The 18,284-nt window shown below is 40.2% G+C and overlaps 1 protein-coding gene across 2 annotated transcripts; it reads right to left on the bottom strand.

The window, feature by feature from the left end:
- Window positions 1–9,372: 9,372 nt before the first annotated feature.
- On the bottom strand, window positions 9,373–14,717 carry LOC121096463. Of its 2 annotated transcripts, XR_005830518.1 has the most exons (5): window positions 14,401–14,717; window positions 13,595–13,697; window positions 12,324–12,396; window positions 11,176–11,258; window positions 9,373–10,977 (listed from the first exon to the last, which is right to left on the bottom strand). XR_005830518.1 is itself a non-coding variant. In XM_040612399.1 (4 exons), exons 1-4 carry the CDS (start codon window positions 13,749–13,751, stop codon window positions 10,658–10,660), a joined length of 633 nt encoding a protein of 210 aa, XP_040468333.1. In that variant the 5' UTR covers window positions 13,752–14,717; the 3' UTR covers window positions 9,373–10,657. The 2 variants fall into 2 exon arrangements, 1 of the variants encoding a protein (XP_040468333.1); XM_040612399.1 differs by having other exon boundaries at window positions 13,595–14,717.
- Between the last annotated feature and the right edge of the window lie 3,567 nt (window positions 14,718–18,284).

Below are 18,284 nucleotides of genomic sequence, written 5' to 3'. Positions count from 1 at the left end.
GTGCTTGGAGCTTGCAGGGTCTGTGTCACACAGAAATAGGGACTAGGTACAGGAAACACCACATTACCATTTTTATTACTTGCATGACTTCAGTGGCAAAATATCTCACAAAGCAGGACAGCTGTAGAAGGAACAAAAAGGGGTCCACAAGGCCTACTGACTGCCGTTTGACTGAGCAACCAACTAAGAAGTCTGCTTTCTTTGGAAGGAACCATGTATTCCTGGCCAGCCTCTCCCTGCCCAGGGTGAAGCAGGCCATCAGCAGCTCTGCTCCATGCAACAGGGAGTGCATCTGTCTGAGGCGTCCAAGAAAAAACACCCTTCGGGGAGATGTGGTGTATGAAGCACTGTCATAATTTGAGTCACTAGTCAGAGTTTGGGAATAGGTTTTCATTTCCCTGGAATGTGGTCATTTCAATATAATTTTATTCCTTTGTTAAATGTGTTCTGTTAAGTTGTTCCTTGTGTTTTTCAGTTTAGATCAGCTTTTACAATGAGGTTACTCTCAAAATGATGGGTATGTGGCCCATGGCTACTAATTTCCATATCTAACTATTCATCTTGCAACTAAATAAATAGGCTTTCTTTCTGCATCATATTATATAAATTTCATAATAATCAGCACTCCTGGCCTGTCTGATCTTCAGAGCCCTCTGAACTACAACAGTTAAGATATAGCAACTTCTGGCACGCCAGAGCACCATGTATTTAACATCTAATTTATCTGCTTTTGACTCCTCAGCCCAACCATGTGTTTACAGTTTTGAGAGGAGACACTCTTTGGAACAATCTCAAAGTCATCCTTGTAACATCCTAGCAATCCATTTTAACCACTCCACCGCTGTACTCCTGTGCTTTCCTGTTATCACTTAGCTTAACGTGGCATTTCAAAACCGTGCTTATAAACCAATACATTCCTGTTGAAAGATTTCACAAAATGCCAAAGCCACATGGTTGACAAGAACCTGAAACCGAGATGCTTATTTAGGTACTTAGCTTCAGGTATTGGCATTTGTCTTCATATACAAAGCTTTTGATGCCTTGACAGCAATTCTTCTCCACATATAATGAATCCAGAGAGCAGGGAGAGCGGCCCTGACCTTACTCTTATTAAAGTCCTGTTTCAGAGGTATTACCTGTATTTTTCTGTCGCCTGTGATAGGATTACATATTACCCTGCCTAGGTATTGATATTAGGAGAGAACAGGTGATGCTGGGTACTTTCAGCTCCTTTTTATCCTTTCAGCTATCCCAAAACTACTCTGACTTCAGGGAAGAAGGAGCAGATGTCCGTCTTCAGTAGCACTTTTGAATGGCTGCTTTACTCCAAGCCGCAGAATAACAGCTCAGGTAAGTGATGTAATGAGGTTTTGCACTGCAGAGAGCACAAATTGCAAGTGTTGGAACTCCTCCCTTTATGCAAAGAAGGGCAGGAACCAAAATCATAAGAGCAACATGGTTTCACCCCAATTTCATTAGCATGTACCTCTTCTGGCTCCACAAGATTCCATTCTCCTGAAGAGTGCTTGCTATCGTTGGAAAGGGGTTACTGCTGGACCCAGCTTTTTCTTTTGAAAACCCTACACATTTCAAGTGTAAGAGTTCAGGTTTTTTTTCAGAACCACTGGGGAAGTTAACAGAGGCACAAGACTTTAGGGAATTCCCATTTTTCTTACAACAGAAAGATCTATCAGTCCTCTCCTCCCAGGTCAGGACCGTTCCTTGAGCACATGAAGACCTTGACTGGTAACAGCTAGCGCTAATGCTTCCCAGGGTGTCCAGGTAGGGGCAGGGTCTCACTGGGTTTCCTGTGTTGACTCATGGAGAAAGACAGAAACCTTCAGAAAATGCATCAGATCTTAGGTGGGCTGACTCAGTCTGTCACTCATGAGTAACCCTATGCAGACGTGAGGGTTACTGCTTACTCTTCTGATAGACTCAAACATTTGCCTACAGCTAGGTGAGATGAACCCAGACCTAAGACATCAATCAGTCCGTGACATGCAAATTCCGCCTGGATCTTAAACTCAAGATCTTTCCAATTCTTGTCCTGACAGTGACAACAGAGGCTCTGTCAAATCATTCTTCAGCTGTGCCTGTGCATGGGTGGTTTCGGTGATTGGTGAAACCAATATAAATCCACTGACTCTACTGGCTAAATGAGGTTTAACAGAAGCATAACTGTATATGCTACATATAAATAAATATATGTAAGTAATAAAACCACAACAGTAATCCTCTTGGTGATAGATGAGACAAAGGAGAACCTGATTAATTTCTCTCCTAGTTGTGGCAGTTTTCCAGAGGTGCGTAAAAGTAACAAGTGGTTACTTCTCTAATGAAATGAAGTGTTTGTGACACAGAAGACACAAAGGAACAGATCTGTCCCCCAAAACAGCAGCTGTCTTACAAAATAAGTTTCCTAACAGAGTTGCCTTTGTTAGTACAGTAGAAAATATTTTTTTTTTTCAGCACACTGTTCCACTTGACTTTCTGAGTCCAGCTGAGCTGGATTGTACTTGCCATTGTATCAGAGAAGATACATACAATTAAATGATGGGGAGCAAAAATAAAATTTGTTCTGTTTCCTTCTGATGTGCTAATATTTATATTAAAGGCTTCCAGTTCAGTGCTTAATGTATTTCCACAATCTGCACATCTGTATTTGAAAGAGTAACTGGAATGATGACATCCTGCTGTACTTAAAATAGACTGTACTACCAAGGAGAGGTGTCACGAAGTGACATTTAGTAAAAACTGTTCACTCTTCCACAGCCCTGTTCCCTGCAGTGTCCTTCATGCCAGTTATTGATCAGATCTTCACTCGATGCAAAAAGCCTCTCTTTGAGCCCATGCTTTAAATGTAATAATAAAGTAGGTCATTGATTAACTGGAAGTATGACAGACAGCTCCTCCAGTCAGGTCCTGACGTGCTGTAAATCTTGAGGGAGGAGAGCAAGCGATGAATCAGTGATGTGAAAAGAAATAAAGCCCACAGTTTTTAGTCTTTTGGGAGAACTTCTCTTGCCAGCACAGTTAGTGGCATTACCCTTAGCAAGTCAACAGCTATGCAAATTTACAAAAGAAGCTTTTTGGATTTCCAAAAAAAGAAAGAGAAATAAACGTATAAGATAAAATTCACTTACCCAACTGCAGTACCTACGGAATTTTTTTACTTTGCAGGCAACTGACTTATATGGGCTACTCCTACTCATTGTTCTCTACATTTAGAAATAATATATATAATTAAGCACTGTATAATTAAGTAGTTTTACATGCACTGGTTTCTACTGCACTGTCTTCTGGCAGCACTTCCTTAACAGTCCTTATCCCCAGGTCTGCTCCATGGCTGCCCACTCCACCCCAGCCTCCCATGGAGGCAGCTGGAGAACATGTACATCAGCACCCTCCAGGGAAGCCTCAGGCTTGCCCAGCTCCAGCAGCACTGTGCAGGACAGTCCTGCCAGCCATTCTGCCACCCCACACACCTCGTTGTCCCCATCTGCCCATTATCCACAAACAGCACAAACATCCTCTTACTTGGTTTTCACATGCCCTCGTGCTTTCCAAGCAAAAATTGCAGTACACATAAGCCTTTCATTAGCTGGTTTGCACCACTAGTGACATCTAAGAAAGGACGGTGCTTACACCACAGGCAAGTCCCTGTCAGGCACTCACTGGGAAAAGAACAGTGATGTGGCTTTGACTGAGCCAGAGCTAACCTTGTCCCAACCATGCCAAGTAGCCAGTACTCGCTCTTCGCCCTGCCCCCTCTGGAGATTTTCTGCTCCAGAATTGCTCGCTGTGGGTCATGACTGGCATTACTAGATGTCAAATCTAGACATCAATCAGTCCAGAGAGCAGAGCAATGTTGCCTTAGCGCTATGCACTGTGATACCCAGCAGCTTTTACATGCTCATGTTTAATGTGATTTTTTTCCCCAAACATGTAAAACCTGCAATTTCTATCACTGCCTCCTCACTGCCTCCCACTTTCCCACCCAGTAAAAGCTAGCTCATCCACTTGCATAATTTTTTTTCAGATGCTAGCACTGCCCACAGTCAGTCTACACAAACATAATGATGTGCAAAAAGAGAACATGAAACAACTGGCATTTATTTAGCTATTTTTGATTTACAGCTATGCTCTACGGACCTCATTATCACCCACGCATCTCTAGCCTTTCTGTCTCTCACGTCCACACCTCCAGTGCTCTGACAACTCCAGCCCTCCACTCTCTGCCTGTAGCTGCGGTAGCTGGAGCTAAGCAGTGCGTACCTTCATAGGTTTAAGGGGTAATATTATGCATGTGAGTCAACTTGGGGATTAGTTTTAAGTCAAACCTTTGATGTTTAATTTTCATGAGAATTAAACAAATATATTTACGTACATACAGTCAACAAACATACATAGACCTGTAAAATACTGTCAGATTCCACACTGCCCTGCATTTTGTACATTCATCACATCTGTGCAAAAAACCCTTGAAGTGATACTGAATATTGCCCAAGTATAAGGGTCACTATCAATAAGAAAGCCTCAATTGATTCTGTCATGCTTCATTTTTACTTTTGGAAATTTTATTTGACTTTTTCTCAAACAAATAAGAAAATTAAAGGATGATGAAAAATCATATAATGGTTTGAGTTGGAAGGGTTCTTAAAGATCATCTAGTTCCAACCACCCTGCCATGGCCAGGGAACCTTCCACCAGACCAGGTACCTCAAAGCCCTATCCAGCGTGTCCTTGAACACTTCCAGGGATGAGGCATCCACAGCTTCTCTGGGCAACATGCTCCAGTGCCTCACCACCCTCAGGGTAAAGAATGTCTTCCTAATACCTAACCTAAATCTGTCCTCTTCCAGTTTAAAGCCATCACCCCTTGTCCTGTCCTTGTTGAGGCTGCTCCTATGTATCTATAGAGGGCCTCCTCAGCTCAGTCTTCCTGGCTGAGCAGCCTGTAGCAGATCCTCACTGTAATGCCACCTGTCCCTGCCTTCCCCTTTAACCCTGACTCATAAGCTCTTGGTGGGCTCCTCATCCATCCCCAGGTGGAGCTCCATGCACTCCAGCTGGTCATTGACACAGAGGGTGACACCACCTCCTCATCTCCTCTGCCTGTCCTTCCTAAAGAGCCTGTATCCTTCCATCCCAACACTCCAGTCATAGGAGCCATCTCACCACATCTCCATGATGCTAAGTAAGATCATAGCCCTGCAGGCACGTGCAAGTCTTTAACTCCTATAATATTTTTAATGGTAAAAATAATTTAACATATTTGCTTAAGTTCTTTTGCATAACAAATTAATGAAAAACTTTAGCTCTTTTTCTCCAGAGCTTGCTTCCTTCATTCCTTCATTTCCTTCTGCTCATTCTCTCTCTCTCATTTTCTCTCTTTCTTCATTATTTGAAATATCAGCACTTGGACCTGATCTTGACATCCAGTTTATCAAAGCTGAAAACATAACAGCAGGTCTGTGTGACAGAGCTGAATGTTTGATACTATCAGCAACTCTTGGCTAACAATTACCTAAATGGTACAGGCATGAAAACGATGCTCTAAATTACATTAAATGAAGCAGCATACTGGAAAATGACCAAGATTACTCAGCAGTTTCATCTTGGAAAATCCGCCTGTTGCTAGAATAAAAAAAAAAGCCTTTACTAGTCCCTTTCCAGCTAGGACACAATACAAAGATACAGGATGACCACATATTTCCTTAGCTGAATTCATCTACAGGCTATTTAAACAGAGAGTAAGTCATAAGCGCATCCAGGAATGACTTAAATCAGAAAAACATTACAGAGACTACACAGGATATTAAGAAAAAGCATTCCTACCTTTGAAGTAAGCCCTCTTGAAGACTTAAACTGTTATCCCACTACCCAGCCACAAGGGCTGGAACTGCCTCATTCAGAGTCCTACGTGAGGTCTAAAAGGGGGCTGGGGTACCTCAACGCTTTTTCAGACACCCGCTCAATGGCTGTGTAGCTGAAGTGAGGAGCAGCCCTAACCCCAGGTATACCAAAGACCTGCACATGAACCCATCTCACCCTCCCGAACAGCCCCAACTGGAGTGAGCAGAGACTTCCAGAGTACTGGGGAGGTTCCACTGCCCAGGCAGCAGAGATGCTAAGCAGAAACAGTGACTCACTCTCACATGACCCAGAGATTCACACTTAAATGCACCTGAAAGCATTTAAGGACAGAAGGGCAGTAGATACACCTGTGTTAATACACCTGTGTTTTTTCCTCTCTTGCAGGCCTACTCATTAGAGTACTCGTAAGGTCTTCATCGGCGTAGGCGTGACTGGAATTTTTTAGCTGCAAGTCTGAACTTTAGCATTGATGTTTCTCATGGGAGAATTTGTGATGAAAGAAAAGGAAATTTCATGCATCTCTTTCAGGCTCTGATGGTCTTTGCTGGAAGAAAGATCCTCCCTGAAAGGTATCTCAAGAATTATTGTTTGGTATGTCATCTTCTGTAGCCAAGTATTAAATTGTATTTGACAGATCCTTTGTTCTGAACTGGTTGTATAGCTACTCAAGTGGATTTCCCCTTATCATAGCAAATTCAGAAATAAACTCCCCCAAAATTACAGTAAATGTTAATTTCAGTAGCTAATGGAAATCATAATGAATGGGGATTTTATCTCTTTTTTGATAATTTTAACCAGTGTTCATCAACCCACTTGGATTGTAAGGGATGCTGAAGAAAGAGCAATGTATCAGAAGACTGAGTGTTGCTTCCAGCAACATTTGATAACAAATTAACTAAAATAGATGCTACTTTACATTTTTTTATGATATACTGCTTAAAATATACGAAGTGTTTTGAATATTTACTTTCTGTGGAAAGACTACACGCTGAAGATATATTCTAAAAAGATAAGTGTGTGTATGTACATAAGCATATGTTGCATGTATATCTCTACAATGATGAGTTTTTCTGCAGAAAATGTTTTCTGCTCTCCGTTTACAGTCAAAAAACAGCAATGTCCTACAAGTAAAGCTATTGCTGAATAGTATAATTGAATGAACATGATTGAAGTATTTCTAATTTTCTTTGTATTTTCTGCAACCTGCTAGCTATTAACAGATACGTTTCCAACTGATCTTATTTACAACTTGGGTTAAGTGCTGAAATCATTGGGCTGTGTGTGGGGAGTTGGCAACCCTGATTGCCAAGTGAGTAAACAGCACTGATGTTTGGTAAATGTGGCTTTGAGTTTGTCCTTGTGGTTGTACTTGAAGGCTGGAAGCCCAAATCCAGCATTAAGGTGCCTTGACACTCGCAACACACTTTGCCCTTGGAGCTTCTTGCAAAACTTCTAAGGGGCTTATGCTCTTCCGCAAGGTGTGCCTAAGGTAACCTGTCCTAATGGCACTAGTTTGCTCCTCGGTTCAACAAGATTCACAAAACTGATGTTTCCTCATGCAGCCAAAGGGCTCAACCCAATAGACAAGTTCCAGCTGTGGTCGATGCCTTACAAAAATAAGTAGAGGCAGCAGCACGGTCAAGTGTAGCCTCCTTTGCTCAGCATGTAGGAGTTAATATATCATGCACAGAATTAAAAAAATAAACAAGTTTTCACTAAGACTACTACCATATAGCAATAGCATATGAAGGGCAATATTAATTGCCTGAAATGCTAAGTAGGTGATATAGAGAAAACAACAATTCCAGGGAAAGGAATTAGTAAACCAAAACATAAGTTAGAAGTAAATCCAGGAAACATCCTCCCCTTGAGAATAATGAGAGAACAAATCAAGAATGCATTTGCCAAGCTATTAGGAGAATGGGAAACAAGAGTCTGTGGCCTAAAATAAGAAGTTAAGCCATTTCTGTTTACACAGATTTTAATATATCTCATAGAACTAGGGCCTCTGTTTTGTAACTAGATTAGCTGATGTGAATCTGGCTGCATCTGTGTGGCATCACTGTAATAAGCGGGATGCAAGTGGATGACTAATCATGGCAGTAGACTTGGTTTCTAGACTGGGTTGTGGAGTGGTCAGTCAGCCAAATAGCTGTGTATGTATATGCCCAAGGGCCATCCTAATCCATTCACTAGATTGTAAGCACAGTTTACAATACTTGTGAATTTCCCTAATCTTTGGCAAAACTAAAGAAAAAGTAAATATTAGAGCTCCCAAAATTAATAAGAAAAATGCATTTCCTATGTAGCTGTGCAAATTGGGATACACTGAGTACTTGTATATAGAATGACAGGTTGGAAGAAAATGAAATCTGTTTCAGTGGAAAATGAAATACAGAGTAAACAATTTAACTTTTCCATGGAAATTTAGAAAAGTGAAAGGAGAGAGGAAAGCAGGCATAGTTTCAGCCTTACAAATGCTAGTCTACTTTGCATTCAGAGTCTTTCAATAACACACCACAATTAAAAACTCTTCCAGAACAAAACTGACACTATTTTGCTTAATACACAGTTGGTGACTTCAGCTAAATAACTTAATTTGTCATAGCATCTTATTACCCACTTAAAATTTTGAGTGATGGAAACAATTAAAATCGGAAGAGAGAAAAAGAAACTCCTTGGGTTTTAACCAAGTAATCAGAAATCCACCTGAAAAGTAGATGTTGCTCAGCTGTTTGTCAGTGTAATGCAACTATGTAACGATTTTATTTGCAACCTGAGGCTTTCCTAACAGCTTTTTTTATTTGTGTTAGCTTTGCTTAATGAAAAAACAAAAATAGAGGGATTTGCTTCTCTTTAACCTTAGGTGTTGAGCTGAGAACACCTACAATATTTTAGGAGAGTTGGGGCTGTCATTAATAATATCTAGACAAAAAGCAGGAGGATGGCGTTATTTTGTTACTGTGAAATGTTTCTAAATGTACCTTGTGGATTCATATAACCGTAGGACGGTATGTCTGCTGATGACTCATGCTGACTCACCCACCAAGCCAGAATTTACTGAGCCTTCTTCTGTGCCCACACACAGTGATATGATTTCCAGTCTGAGTGAATTCTTTAAAATTTAATTTAGTAGGCTTTAACTACAGAGACAGATACACTTCTTCAATGGTTGCCTTAATTTGTATTTATGTCTTATTAAATGTGTGCTCAGATTATGTTTTGCAGAATGCTTTGAAATAAATCTTTAAAATAATGTGCATAAGTACAACTGTACTTTCCAAGTATGAAGGTCTGTCTGAAAACATTGCAAATACATAAAGCAGTGATAATTTACTGATGCTATGAACCTAAAGGCCTAATACATAATCACTGCCTTTTTGCTATGGCTTTAGCAGCAGTGCATGTGGGCCTCAACGGTGATAAGTCCCTAGGCTTAGGCAATGAATAATTAATAAAAAGACAAATTGACCTGATTGTGGTTTTATTTTTAAGACTGAAAAATCATGTATTACCCCACAGAAGTCAACAGAATTAAATGGTATAAAACTAGGTGTGAAAGCAGTTCTTCAAATTCTACTACAAATACCTTCAGACTGACTTTGCTTTTTCTGAAATAAATAGGAATTGTATGGTGGACTTTAGTGGGAACATGATCAGTCCAATTATTTGTTTCACTTGGAGTTCTGGTCAAAATCTGATGTGATGTAGCAGCCTGAAAAGTAATTCTTGTTGCAGTACAAGCTGCAGTGACTGAAGAGATGAATGCCAGTGAGGTTCTCTCTTGGAACCAAATAAATGCTTCTCTTCATTCTCGTACTCTTTAATACAGACTCATATATATGTTAGATCAGGATTTAAGATAGCCTTGTCTTCACTCCAAGATTCTTTACCCTCTATGTAAAAACTAGAAAAAAAAATTTGCTTGGACTACTCCTGCATGATTTGCTTTTTAAACTCTTCTGACAAATGACTAATGAATGTTCAAGCAACAGAAAATGAGATGCATGTATCTTCCCTGAAAACATGATCAAATGCTTCAGTAAATTGATCGAGGTCTCTAGTCTTTTCTCCACCTTTCCAGTATTCTGAAAGAACAGTTGATGCCCCTAAGCCATGTACCCTTCCTTCTTTTTCTGGGAATTCATGTAATTTCTCAAAAGTATGTCAGCTTTGACAGTGTTTTGGGGCTGTGTGTGTTACTTCTCTTGCTTCTGCAGTCAGTCAGGCATGATTTCTAATCTGCAAGAGTTTGTCTATGATTCTGTCTTCTCATCTCTGGGATTCGCTAAATTGCCCTGTCCTCTAAATCTGAAAGCGCTGGATGAGTGGACACTTCATCCCCTGTGGTTTCTGCTTCACTGACTTCCTTGTACTTTGGCTGTACAGTCCTTTGTTTTGCTTCTGGAAAACAAAAGTCCCAGACTTTTAAGTCTTTAGTCACACCTTCCTGCCTGCATCTTTGTTCACACAGCGCTTCCTTGTAATTCTGTCACTAGAATTCAGAAGTTGTTGGTTTTGTGGTTTGAGTTGAATGTGCTTGACAATAGATATAACTTCTTTTTGTTACTTCAGCCCTCAGTGGCCATTAACATTTTTGTATGTAATGGGGCATGATACAAGGAGAACCACGTAGCTGTATGACAGGGTTTGAATACAAGTTGAAATAAGTTTTTCTACCTCGGTCCCCATATGTTCTGCCTTTTAACGTTCCTCCTTTTGCTGTTGCACTGCCAGTCATAGTCTACATTTCATCTGAGACCATTGGTAATTTCTATCAAACAGGCATGCACAAAGGACTCTGCTCTGCCGAAATCCTGTCAGATGCTCTGCAGCAGATGCCCACATCTGAGATGCTACACCTTTCCCTAGTGACAGCAGAGGGCCATGTGCTCTGGTCCATCCTTTGCTGCAGGACATGGCAACTGCCTGGAAGTGCCATAATCACTGAATGTGAACAACAGGTCGCTTGCAGCAAGTTTCCCACGCTGAAGAGATAAGCACCCAAGAAATACAGAAGCTGAGAGTAGATTAGTATCGCCAAGTAATTCGGACAGCTCGCTGTTGGTCTCCTCCTCTCCAAGCGGTGCCACAGACCTGTGAGGAGAAAAGACAGATTACTGGATTAATTGTTCTGACAGTAGCTCGTTTCTAAAAGCCGTCTTTCTCAGGGGCTCTGGTCCTTCCCATGTTTTATTACTGGGCAGGGAGGTGGTAAGTAGGCTACTGCCACTACCAAAGCAAGTCATCTGGCCTACAGCCTGTTCCAGAGGGCCATAGACTGAACAAACAAACCTGGTAGTCGTAGCCACTGGAGGCCGAATGCCCCTGTTATTTTCTGTGTCTCTGCAAATACTGTATCTTTTCTTCTTTTACTCCTGATTTGAAAAAAAATATAATGATAATGTAATAGCGACGTGCTAATAATTGAAAGAGTAATGTTTTTTTCAAGGAGTGAAATTTTCCAAGCCTCATCTAGCAATGCAAATAAGCAGTTTACGGTGTTTCAGCTAACACTGGCCTATCTTAGATAAACATACATGATTGCAAAGCCTGTATCCAAAGGTCCCTCTCTAGCTGAATAAACTGGCACTGAGGTTTTTCTGTATCTCTATAGCTTATACACTGCTGGGATCCGGTTTTAAGCATCCTACTGTGATATTACAGTGCCAGCAGTGTTTGGCAGTGTCCACTATGTACTTGCTTTTGTATTTATTATACTTCAGCTGTGGAGCCTCTCAATTTATTTTTTTCAAACACTTTATGAAAAAGCTGAGCTTGTTACCATTGAAGAGCTTTGCACAGTAGTACTCTCCCGTGTCTGTTGTCATTCTTTCTTTTCTAGCTTTCGGAATTTCGCTGTTCTTACACCCTTTTGCAATGGAATGTAATATTTACATTTCTTGAATCTTTCTGGATGTAAGATCCTCATTTGGCTTATCATGGCAGTTGTACATTCTGCAGTTCCCTGCTTGACTGTCTTGGAGTTCCACCTCTTCTTTTGCCTCACCTCTCCTTCCCTGCAATACATTGCATCCTCAGTAGTGCTAGAGCACTGTATCAACTCCAAGAGATTTAATCTCTGGCACCTGCAACTGTGCAATCTCATGCGGTCAATGAATGCCCCACTGGAAAGACTTCTCCCCCTAGTGTAACACTGACTCTTGCTATTTGTTAAGAAATGCCTTGATTTCTCAAATTTCTCTTGGGTTGTGAGTATCCTAAAAGAGGTATGTGTGCCAACTCATTCATTTAGATTTGATGCTTCTTCAGAAATAGTGCCTTGTGCTTGCCACAGTCACTTGAAATCACCAGGCAAAGTTAAATAAGGAAAAAAAAAGATTATGCTAACAAAGCAAGAGTTAAGTTTCTGATATAAAATGGAAACACACTTAAACACAAAACCAAAAAGCACAGAAACAAAATCCAATTCCAATACTTACCTTGTTCTGGGAGCCAAGGAGCTGGTACAACTGAACTTCAGGATGTACTTCTTGGTTGGGTTTCTGCCTGCCTCTGCCCAAAGTATGAGGGAACTGCTCAGTGCAAGGGAGGCTGAACTTCAGAACGTTTCTTTGGACCATCTGCCTTCCCTTGCTTCCTTCAATTTAAGAAAACTAATATATTGTATGGTAGTTTTGATCAACCCGAGCTGTTTAGATGAATGCAAATGACATGTTTATGCTTATCTCAACCTGAATTGTCTCCAATACATGGTGGTCCTCTGACACATCGATTTCCAAACCCAAACTTAGATTTACGTTCCTGCTTAGACAGTCAGTTGAATCATAATTTGCTTTGGGTGTCAGTTTCCCAGACAGTATAATTTCTGTTATGAACCTTTTTTCATGGCTTTTTCAGATCTTATAAATTACATACAATAAAAGTAACAACTGTACATTAGACCCTAACCTCGCAGCTTGTGAAAAATGGATTACTTTATTCATAGAGTTCACACATGGCATGTCACTAATAATGATGATCAGTTTAGGGTCTGGAGCATTTTCTCAAATAATTTTCGTTCCTCTTACTTGCTCACTTTATCATATCAGAGGCTTTACAACTGCCATAGTAACTTCCAACTCTAATTCCCTTAGCCATGGTTAATTATAGATATCCCAGCAGTTTCTCTGTTATTTATGCCAGAGTTTCTTGATAGTGAGCAGGCTAATCGGAGGTCTTCCGTAAGCCCTTTCACTTTCAGAAATACTGCTTTTAAACTGTCAAGTCCTATCACCACAACTTTGTTAGGTTTGTTTCATTTTTGTACTGCATAGTGTAAAATTCATAAAATTCATTAATTTCTTCGAAGCTGAACATTCCCATTTAAAATCCTCTATCCTTTTCTCACTAGCTTTAGATTATCTTTGATTAGAAATTATTTTCTAATCATTTGAAATAAACTTATTTAGTTGAGTAACAGGTAGCCTGTTAAAAAGATATGCTTTTACGCACTTCACTGACATAGCAGTTCTGTTGGCAAAAAGGACCTGTGCAACTTTCTTATTTTAGCTGGCAGCCCTTTGGTGGAGTTGGGAACAGAGTTCATAATATTCATTGTGCAGAGAGTCTATTCTTTATAACATAAGGCAACATATTTTATATTTTCTCTTTGATAACTACAACTACTACTTTGTTTTAGTGTTTCAAAAACTTTATTTTTTTTCCTTGAGCAGGACCAATCCTCTACTTCTTCCCTGGCGTGTATTCTTACCAAGATTGGTGGCACTCTGGCTTGAGCAGAGCTGAACCGAAGGCTGTGATCCTGGGGCTAGTTTCCCTTTGCTGAAACAGGAGGGAGTCAGAGCACTCGGTACCTTGGAGGAAGAACACAGCATACTTAACGTTGACACTATTATTATAGTTGGCATATTTTGATCATCTCATTTTCTCTTTGATACTGATGTACAGTAAAGTGTGAACATTATCTTTAAGCTGCAGTCTGATCTCACTGAGCTTTAAGTGCAGTGAAGGGCAGTGGATTTTCTCTTCAGCAACAACACGAACAGCAGGAGCTCTGGAAATTGTAGTGGCATCAGCAGCATCTGTTGTGACAGTTCTCGCGTAGGTCACCATGGTGAGAATGTATCTGAGTGGGGTATTTTTTCTTTTTCTGTCCCAACAGTAATATAATTTCCAGAAGCCAGAAGAACAGCTTATATAAATTAATACCCTTGTCATGAATAATCTCCATGTGGATATGCTAGTAAGAAATACAGACATTTTCTTTTTTTAGGAAGGATTTAATGACTGGACAAAGAAGGATTCAACAATACTTTTGAAACTAAATACAACATACTTACCTTAAAACAATTGTTCTGTCTGTTAGTATATAATTGGCAAAAAAAACCCACTGTTAATTTAAAAAAAACAACTAACAAACTTAATAAATAACAACATGGAACCTGGACTACATTCTGCTTTGCTTTTCTTTGTGAAGATTCATTACATGCTTATATGTTTCAACATTAAAAATGCTAATTTTTAAACAGTGGATACTGCATTGAACAGGGGATGTACCTGGATTTGGCATGCAGAAGGCTAAGATCTTTGCTCAGAGCTCAAAATTGAAATGGCTGCAATGTGATAGTGTCTGACACGGGCCACTGGTCAGGGATAGCACCTATCAAACCACCCTACAGAAACGCAGAGAAGGAAGAATTAGCTCCTTTTTGTGAGGGGCTCCATTTGGAGTCAGCGTTATCCCTCTGGCCTATCACACGGATTAGCTTTACCTCCCAGCAAGCTGGTGTGCAGTCTGCTGATCTTACCGGATGGGTTTGCTGTTGGTGACTCTCTTTCACCGAGTCACCACCAATTGTTTCCTTTGGCGAGTTCACAACTAGTCACATCTGCAGCTCTGGACTACTAGGACACTCCTTCTGGGGTTATGCACCACTGGGATGGATACCAGAGAGTTGTTTAGATGTTAACAGATTTTAAGAGAAAGAGGCCCTTCCCTTGCTGTGGGTTTACTTTTCTTGGTTTGTTTGATTTCTTGCCATCTTTCCTTTGTACTTAAAGTGGTATTCATCAGTCACATGCATATATAAATTACTCAACAGCCCCTGCTGCAGTTCAGTTCTTTAGGAAAAAGTTCAGTGACCTACTGGACGTGCATGAAGTTTCTGTCAGAAGATGACATTTTTCCCCCTCAGTCTTTAAAAAAAAAAAAAAGGAATCTTCTCAAGACCCACTTTGGTGATTGTTAGCGTTTGAGCTGTGTGTTCCGACAACCCTTCACGCTGTGCATGGCTTGGTTGCTGGTGTTTTTCCCCTCAGAAGGATGATGAGTCACATCCATTCCAGTTTAACAGCTCGGCTGATCTTAACAGAATGCCCTCACTAGAAACATCCACAGAATAATACCAACCATTCACAGAGATCAGATTGCTTCTGCCTGATGTGTTGCCCCATTCTAGGCAGCTTTTCTTACCCATTGTGGATAAGAACAACGTGTGTAACTAGCCCCATCTCTCACTGGGGCTCTCAAGCTGTTCTCCCTCAACAATGGGGAGAAAAAGATGGTGAATGGACACGTGTGAAAGTATAAAGTGTCCCTGATTTTATGAAGCTACCTTTTCCGCTCTCAGGCAATTACTTGTCATAGTTACAGTAAGGAAGGGTAAAACAGTGACTAAACATTAATGGTGAATATGAATTAGAAAAATATCACAAAGATTAAGTAGGAAGCTGTTAAATTGTTATTAGATTACTACTAGAGATGTGCTTAGAACATGTGTAAGTGGGCAAGAAAAGGTAGCAGTGGAATTGCATCGACCGTGATCTATCTCAGTTAATAGCAGCATACTTTAATGATAATCTCTTCAGATTTCAAATTTGTTTCTTTTTTAATCACATGCTTATTTTTGAGTTTTCATTGGAATGGTCTGTACTGTATAACTTTGTATCAATGCAGCATTTGAAAGATGTTTGAAAACAGAGGCTATTGTTACCAGAAGTTGTCTATTTTGTGAAGCTTAAAAGCAGGCTTGCTAGCCAAATTTGATTGACTTTTTCAATAACACAAGCTTACAAGCTAAGAACAGAAATACTATACAGTGATAATGCTTACGCTTTTGACCACTCTTATAGCATTTTAAGATCTCTTAAAATATTTCAGTCAAAGAGTAGAAAAAGTAATCTGAAGTCCAGATAGTCAGTGAAGAACAAAACAGGGCAGTAATAATGAAGAAAACACATTAGGGATAATGGGTGAGAGTAGTGTAAGCAAAAATTGCTATTCTAACATCAAGGTAAAATGTTTAGCAAAATTTTAGTCTGTGAAAGTAGCCATCTCAGCAAGAAGTTAACAAAACTAACACTACTAGTCTACCTCCCATGCCACTTACAATACTACATTGAGTTCTAGGCTTCCTAGTAGCATGGAGGAAAAGTATGATCACAACTGATTTGGTTACCAAAGCAAATCATTGCTTATCAGCTAGGATGCTATAGCAGCATATAGTAGCTTAAACTAACACATCTTGCTTCAGCAGCTGGACGGGCTGGGAGCATGTATACAGGCAGTTATTACAGCTTGCCTGTGGAGTAGTAACTTATTAAGCCATGCTAAGTCATGGCTTAATTACAAACTGGCTTGACAGCTTGTGGCTGTTTGTCCCTACCCAATTTAACAACACGAACAAAGCTCAAATGAAGGCCACAGAAATAATCATGGCACATCAGCCCCTTCAGTTTGTTACAACCCAAAGCCAGCTTATGGCTACCTGTGTGGAGCTCCGAGTAAGTACTTCCACACTGCCAATTAAGTGCCTGTGTGCACGCAGTTAACCTGTTGCTCAGCCATGCTTAAGATTGCATTTGTCATTCTAATGCTGAAACTGAATGGCATTTCATATCACGCTGTGATAAAATAGAATATTCAGTCCTCCTCCATCATCTTTTTGAAGTGATGAGCTCCCAGGTGCTAGAGGAAATCTCTGACAGTAATCCTCAAAGATCTTGCTTTTTATACTCTTGACGTTAACTGCTTTTCTATTTCTCCATCAGTTTAATTGTGTGTGGTTTCCTAGTTTTCCTTACTGTTGGTACCTCCGAGCACTGGGTCATTTGCAAATCTATTTCTCACCACCTTCTTGTGTCCATCATTAAGGAAAATGTCTAATAGGCTTATTGCAAAACTGATCTTGGTGGGGGGCAGATAAAAGGGAACAATTTACTCAGATACTTCACCTCTGATCATTAGGTTTTACTTCATCCTCTATGGATAGTCCATCGACTCCATTAGTCTCTGGTACTGCTCTGCTAATTCCTGTCATCTCCTCCCATATGTAGAAGTTGAATGATATTATCAAAGAAAGATATTAGATTAATCTGGTAAGGTCCACCTTTTGTAAACAATCATTATGCTTTCTCATTTCCTGCTATACTTACTTTAAAAAGCTTACTATGAGACAAACGATTTCATTTGACGCTGTTTTCTGACTTCTGGAATGGGCATTATCTGTTTTTCCTGCCCAGAGGCTGTAGACTGTGTTTTATTTTCTTCTTAGATGTGATACCAGCAATTTCCTTTCCCTCCTAGCTATTAGCCATCCTGCCCTCTAACCCTGTGTTCAACATCACCATCTTTACTGAAAATTGAGCCAAAATATGCATTTAGTTGTAGAATCAGATGTAGACTATCTCTAAACCCCACTTCTTCCTCACCAGAAAGCAACAGCAATTCTTTCTTACAATATTATGTCATAGCTGGATAACATCTTGCTGGTTTTCTAGATATCATATGCAAGGTCTAAATTAACCTGGTTTTCCAGGTAAATTCTCTCTTCATTCTCACATTGACATTTGAGATCTTTCCTGAACCAGACCATTTCCCCCCCCCTGTTTTGTTATATGCTCTCTGCTTATAATTCTTACCTCTCCCTCAATGACGCTTCTCTTCCACTTACGCCTTAAAGCCTCTACCTGTAAAAATTTTTGCCTTGTGTGGGATACAGCATCCCAATGGAATCAGCAATTTTGGTTTCAACATACCTAAGGCTTCTTCCACATTCAGATTTCTGTTTTCATCATACAAGCTGATTTTATTGCCAGGCCCCTTCATTTAGCCCAGCTTGCCTTTCTAAAATTGAGTATGTTCTTACTTTCACCCCTACCTTTGATCACACAACTTGTGATGGCTTACGCCAAGGTTATTATCTACAGTCAGGCCTTCAAGGGCACATTCCTGAACCATGCAAAAGCTTTACTTCTTGCAGGCTTAGTGGCAGTTTGGAGGAGGAATTCATTGACTGCCCCAGTCCAGAATGTCACCTCCAATTATGAGTAGCATGTATACCCCAAACTGTTAACCAGGAATTTGAAAACTCACTGGCTGGTTCTTTGTATCCAAGCGGTATCATCTCTTTAATAATATGGAGTTTTCTAGCTACCTCAGA

This window comes from Falco naumanni, chromosome 12, assembly GCF_017639655.2.
Source record: "Falco naumanni isolate bFalNau1 chromosome 12, bFalNau1.pat, whole genome shotgun sequence".
Lineage (NCBI taxonomy): Eukaryota > Metazoa > Chordata > Aves > Falconiformes > Falconidae > Falco > Falco naumanni.
This window is presented reverse-complemented; position numbering and strand designations above follow the sequence as displayed.

Coding starts and splice junctions, on each gene's coding strand:
- LOC121096463 (XM_040612399.1), bottom strand. CDS start 13,751: ATGCCAACTATAATAATAGTGTCAACGTTAAGTATGCTGTGTTCTTCC. Junction 11,259..12,323: donor TCCTTGGCTCCCAGAACAAG/GTAAGTATTGGA, acceptor TTTTCAAATCAG/GAGTAAAAGAAGAAAAGATA. Junction 10,978..11,175: donor CCAGTGGCTACGACTACCAG/GTTTGTTTGTTC, acceptor TTCTCCTCACAG/GTCTGTGGCACCGCTTGGAG.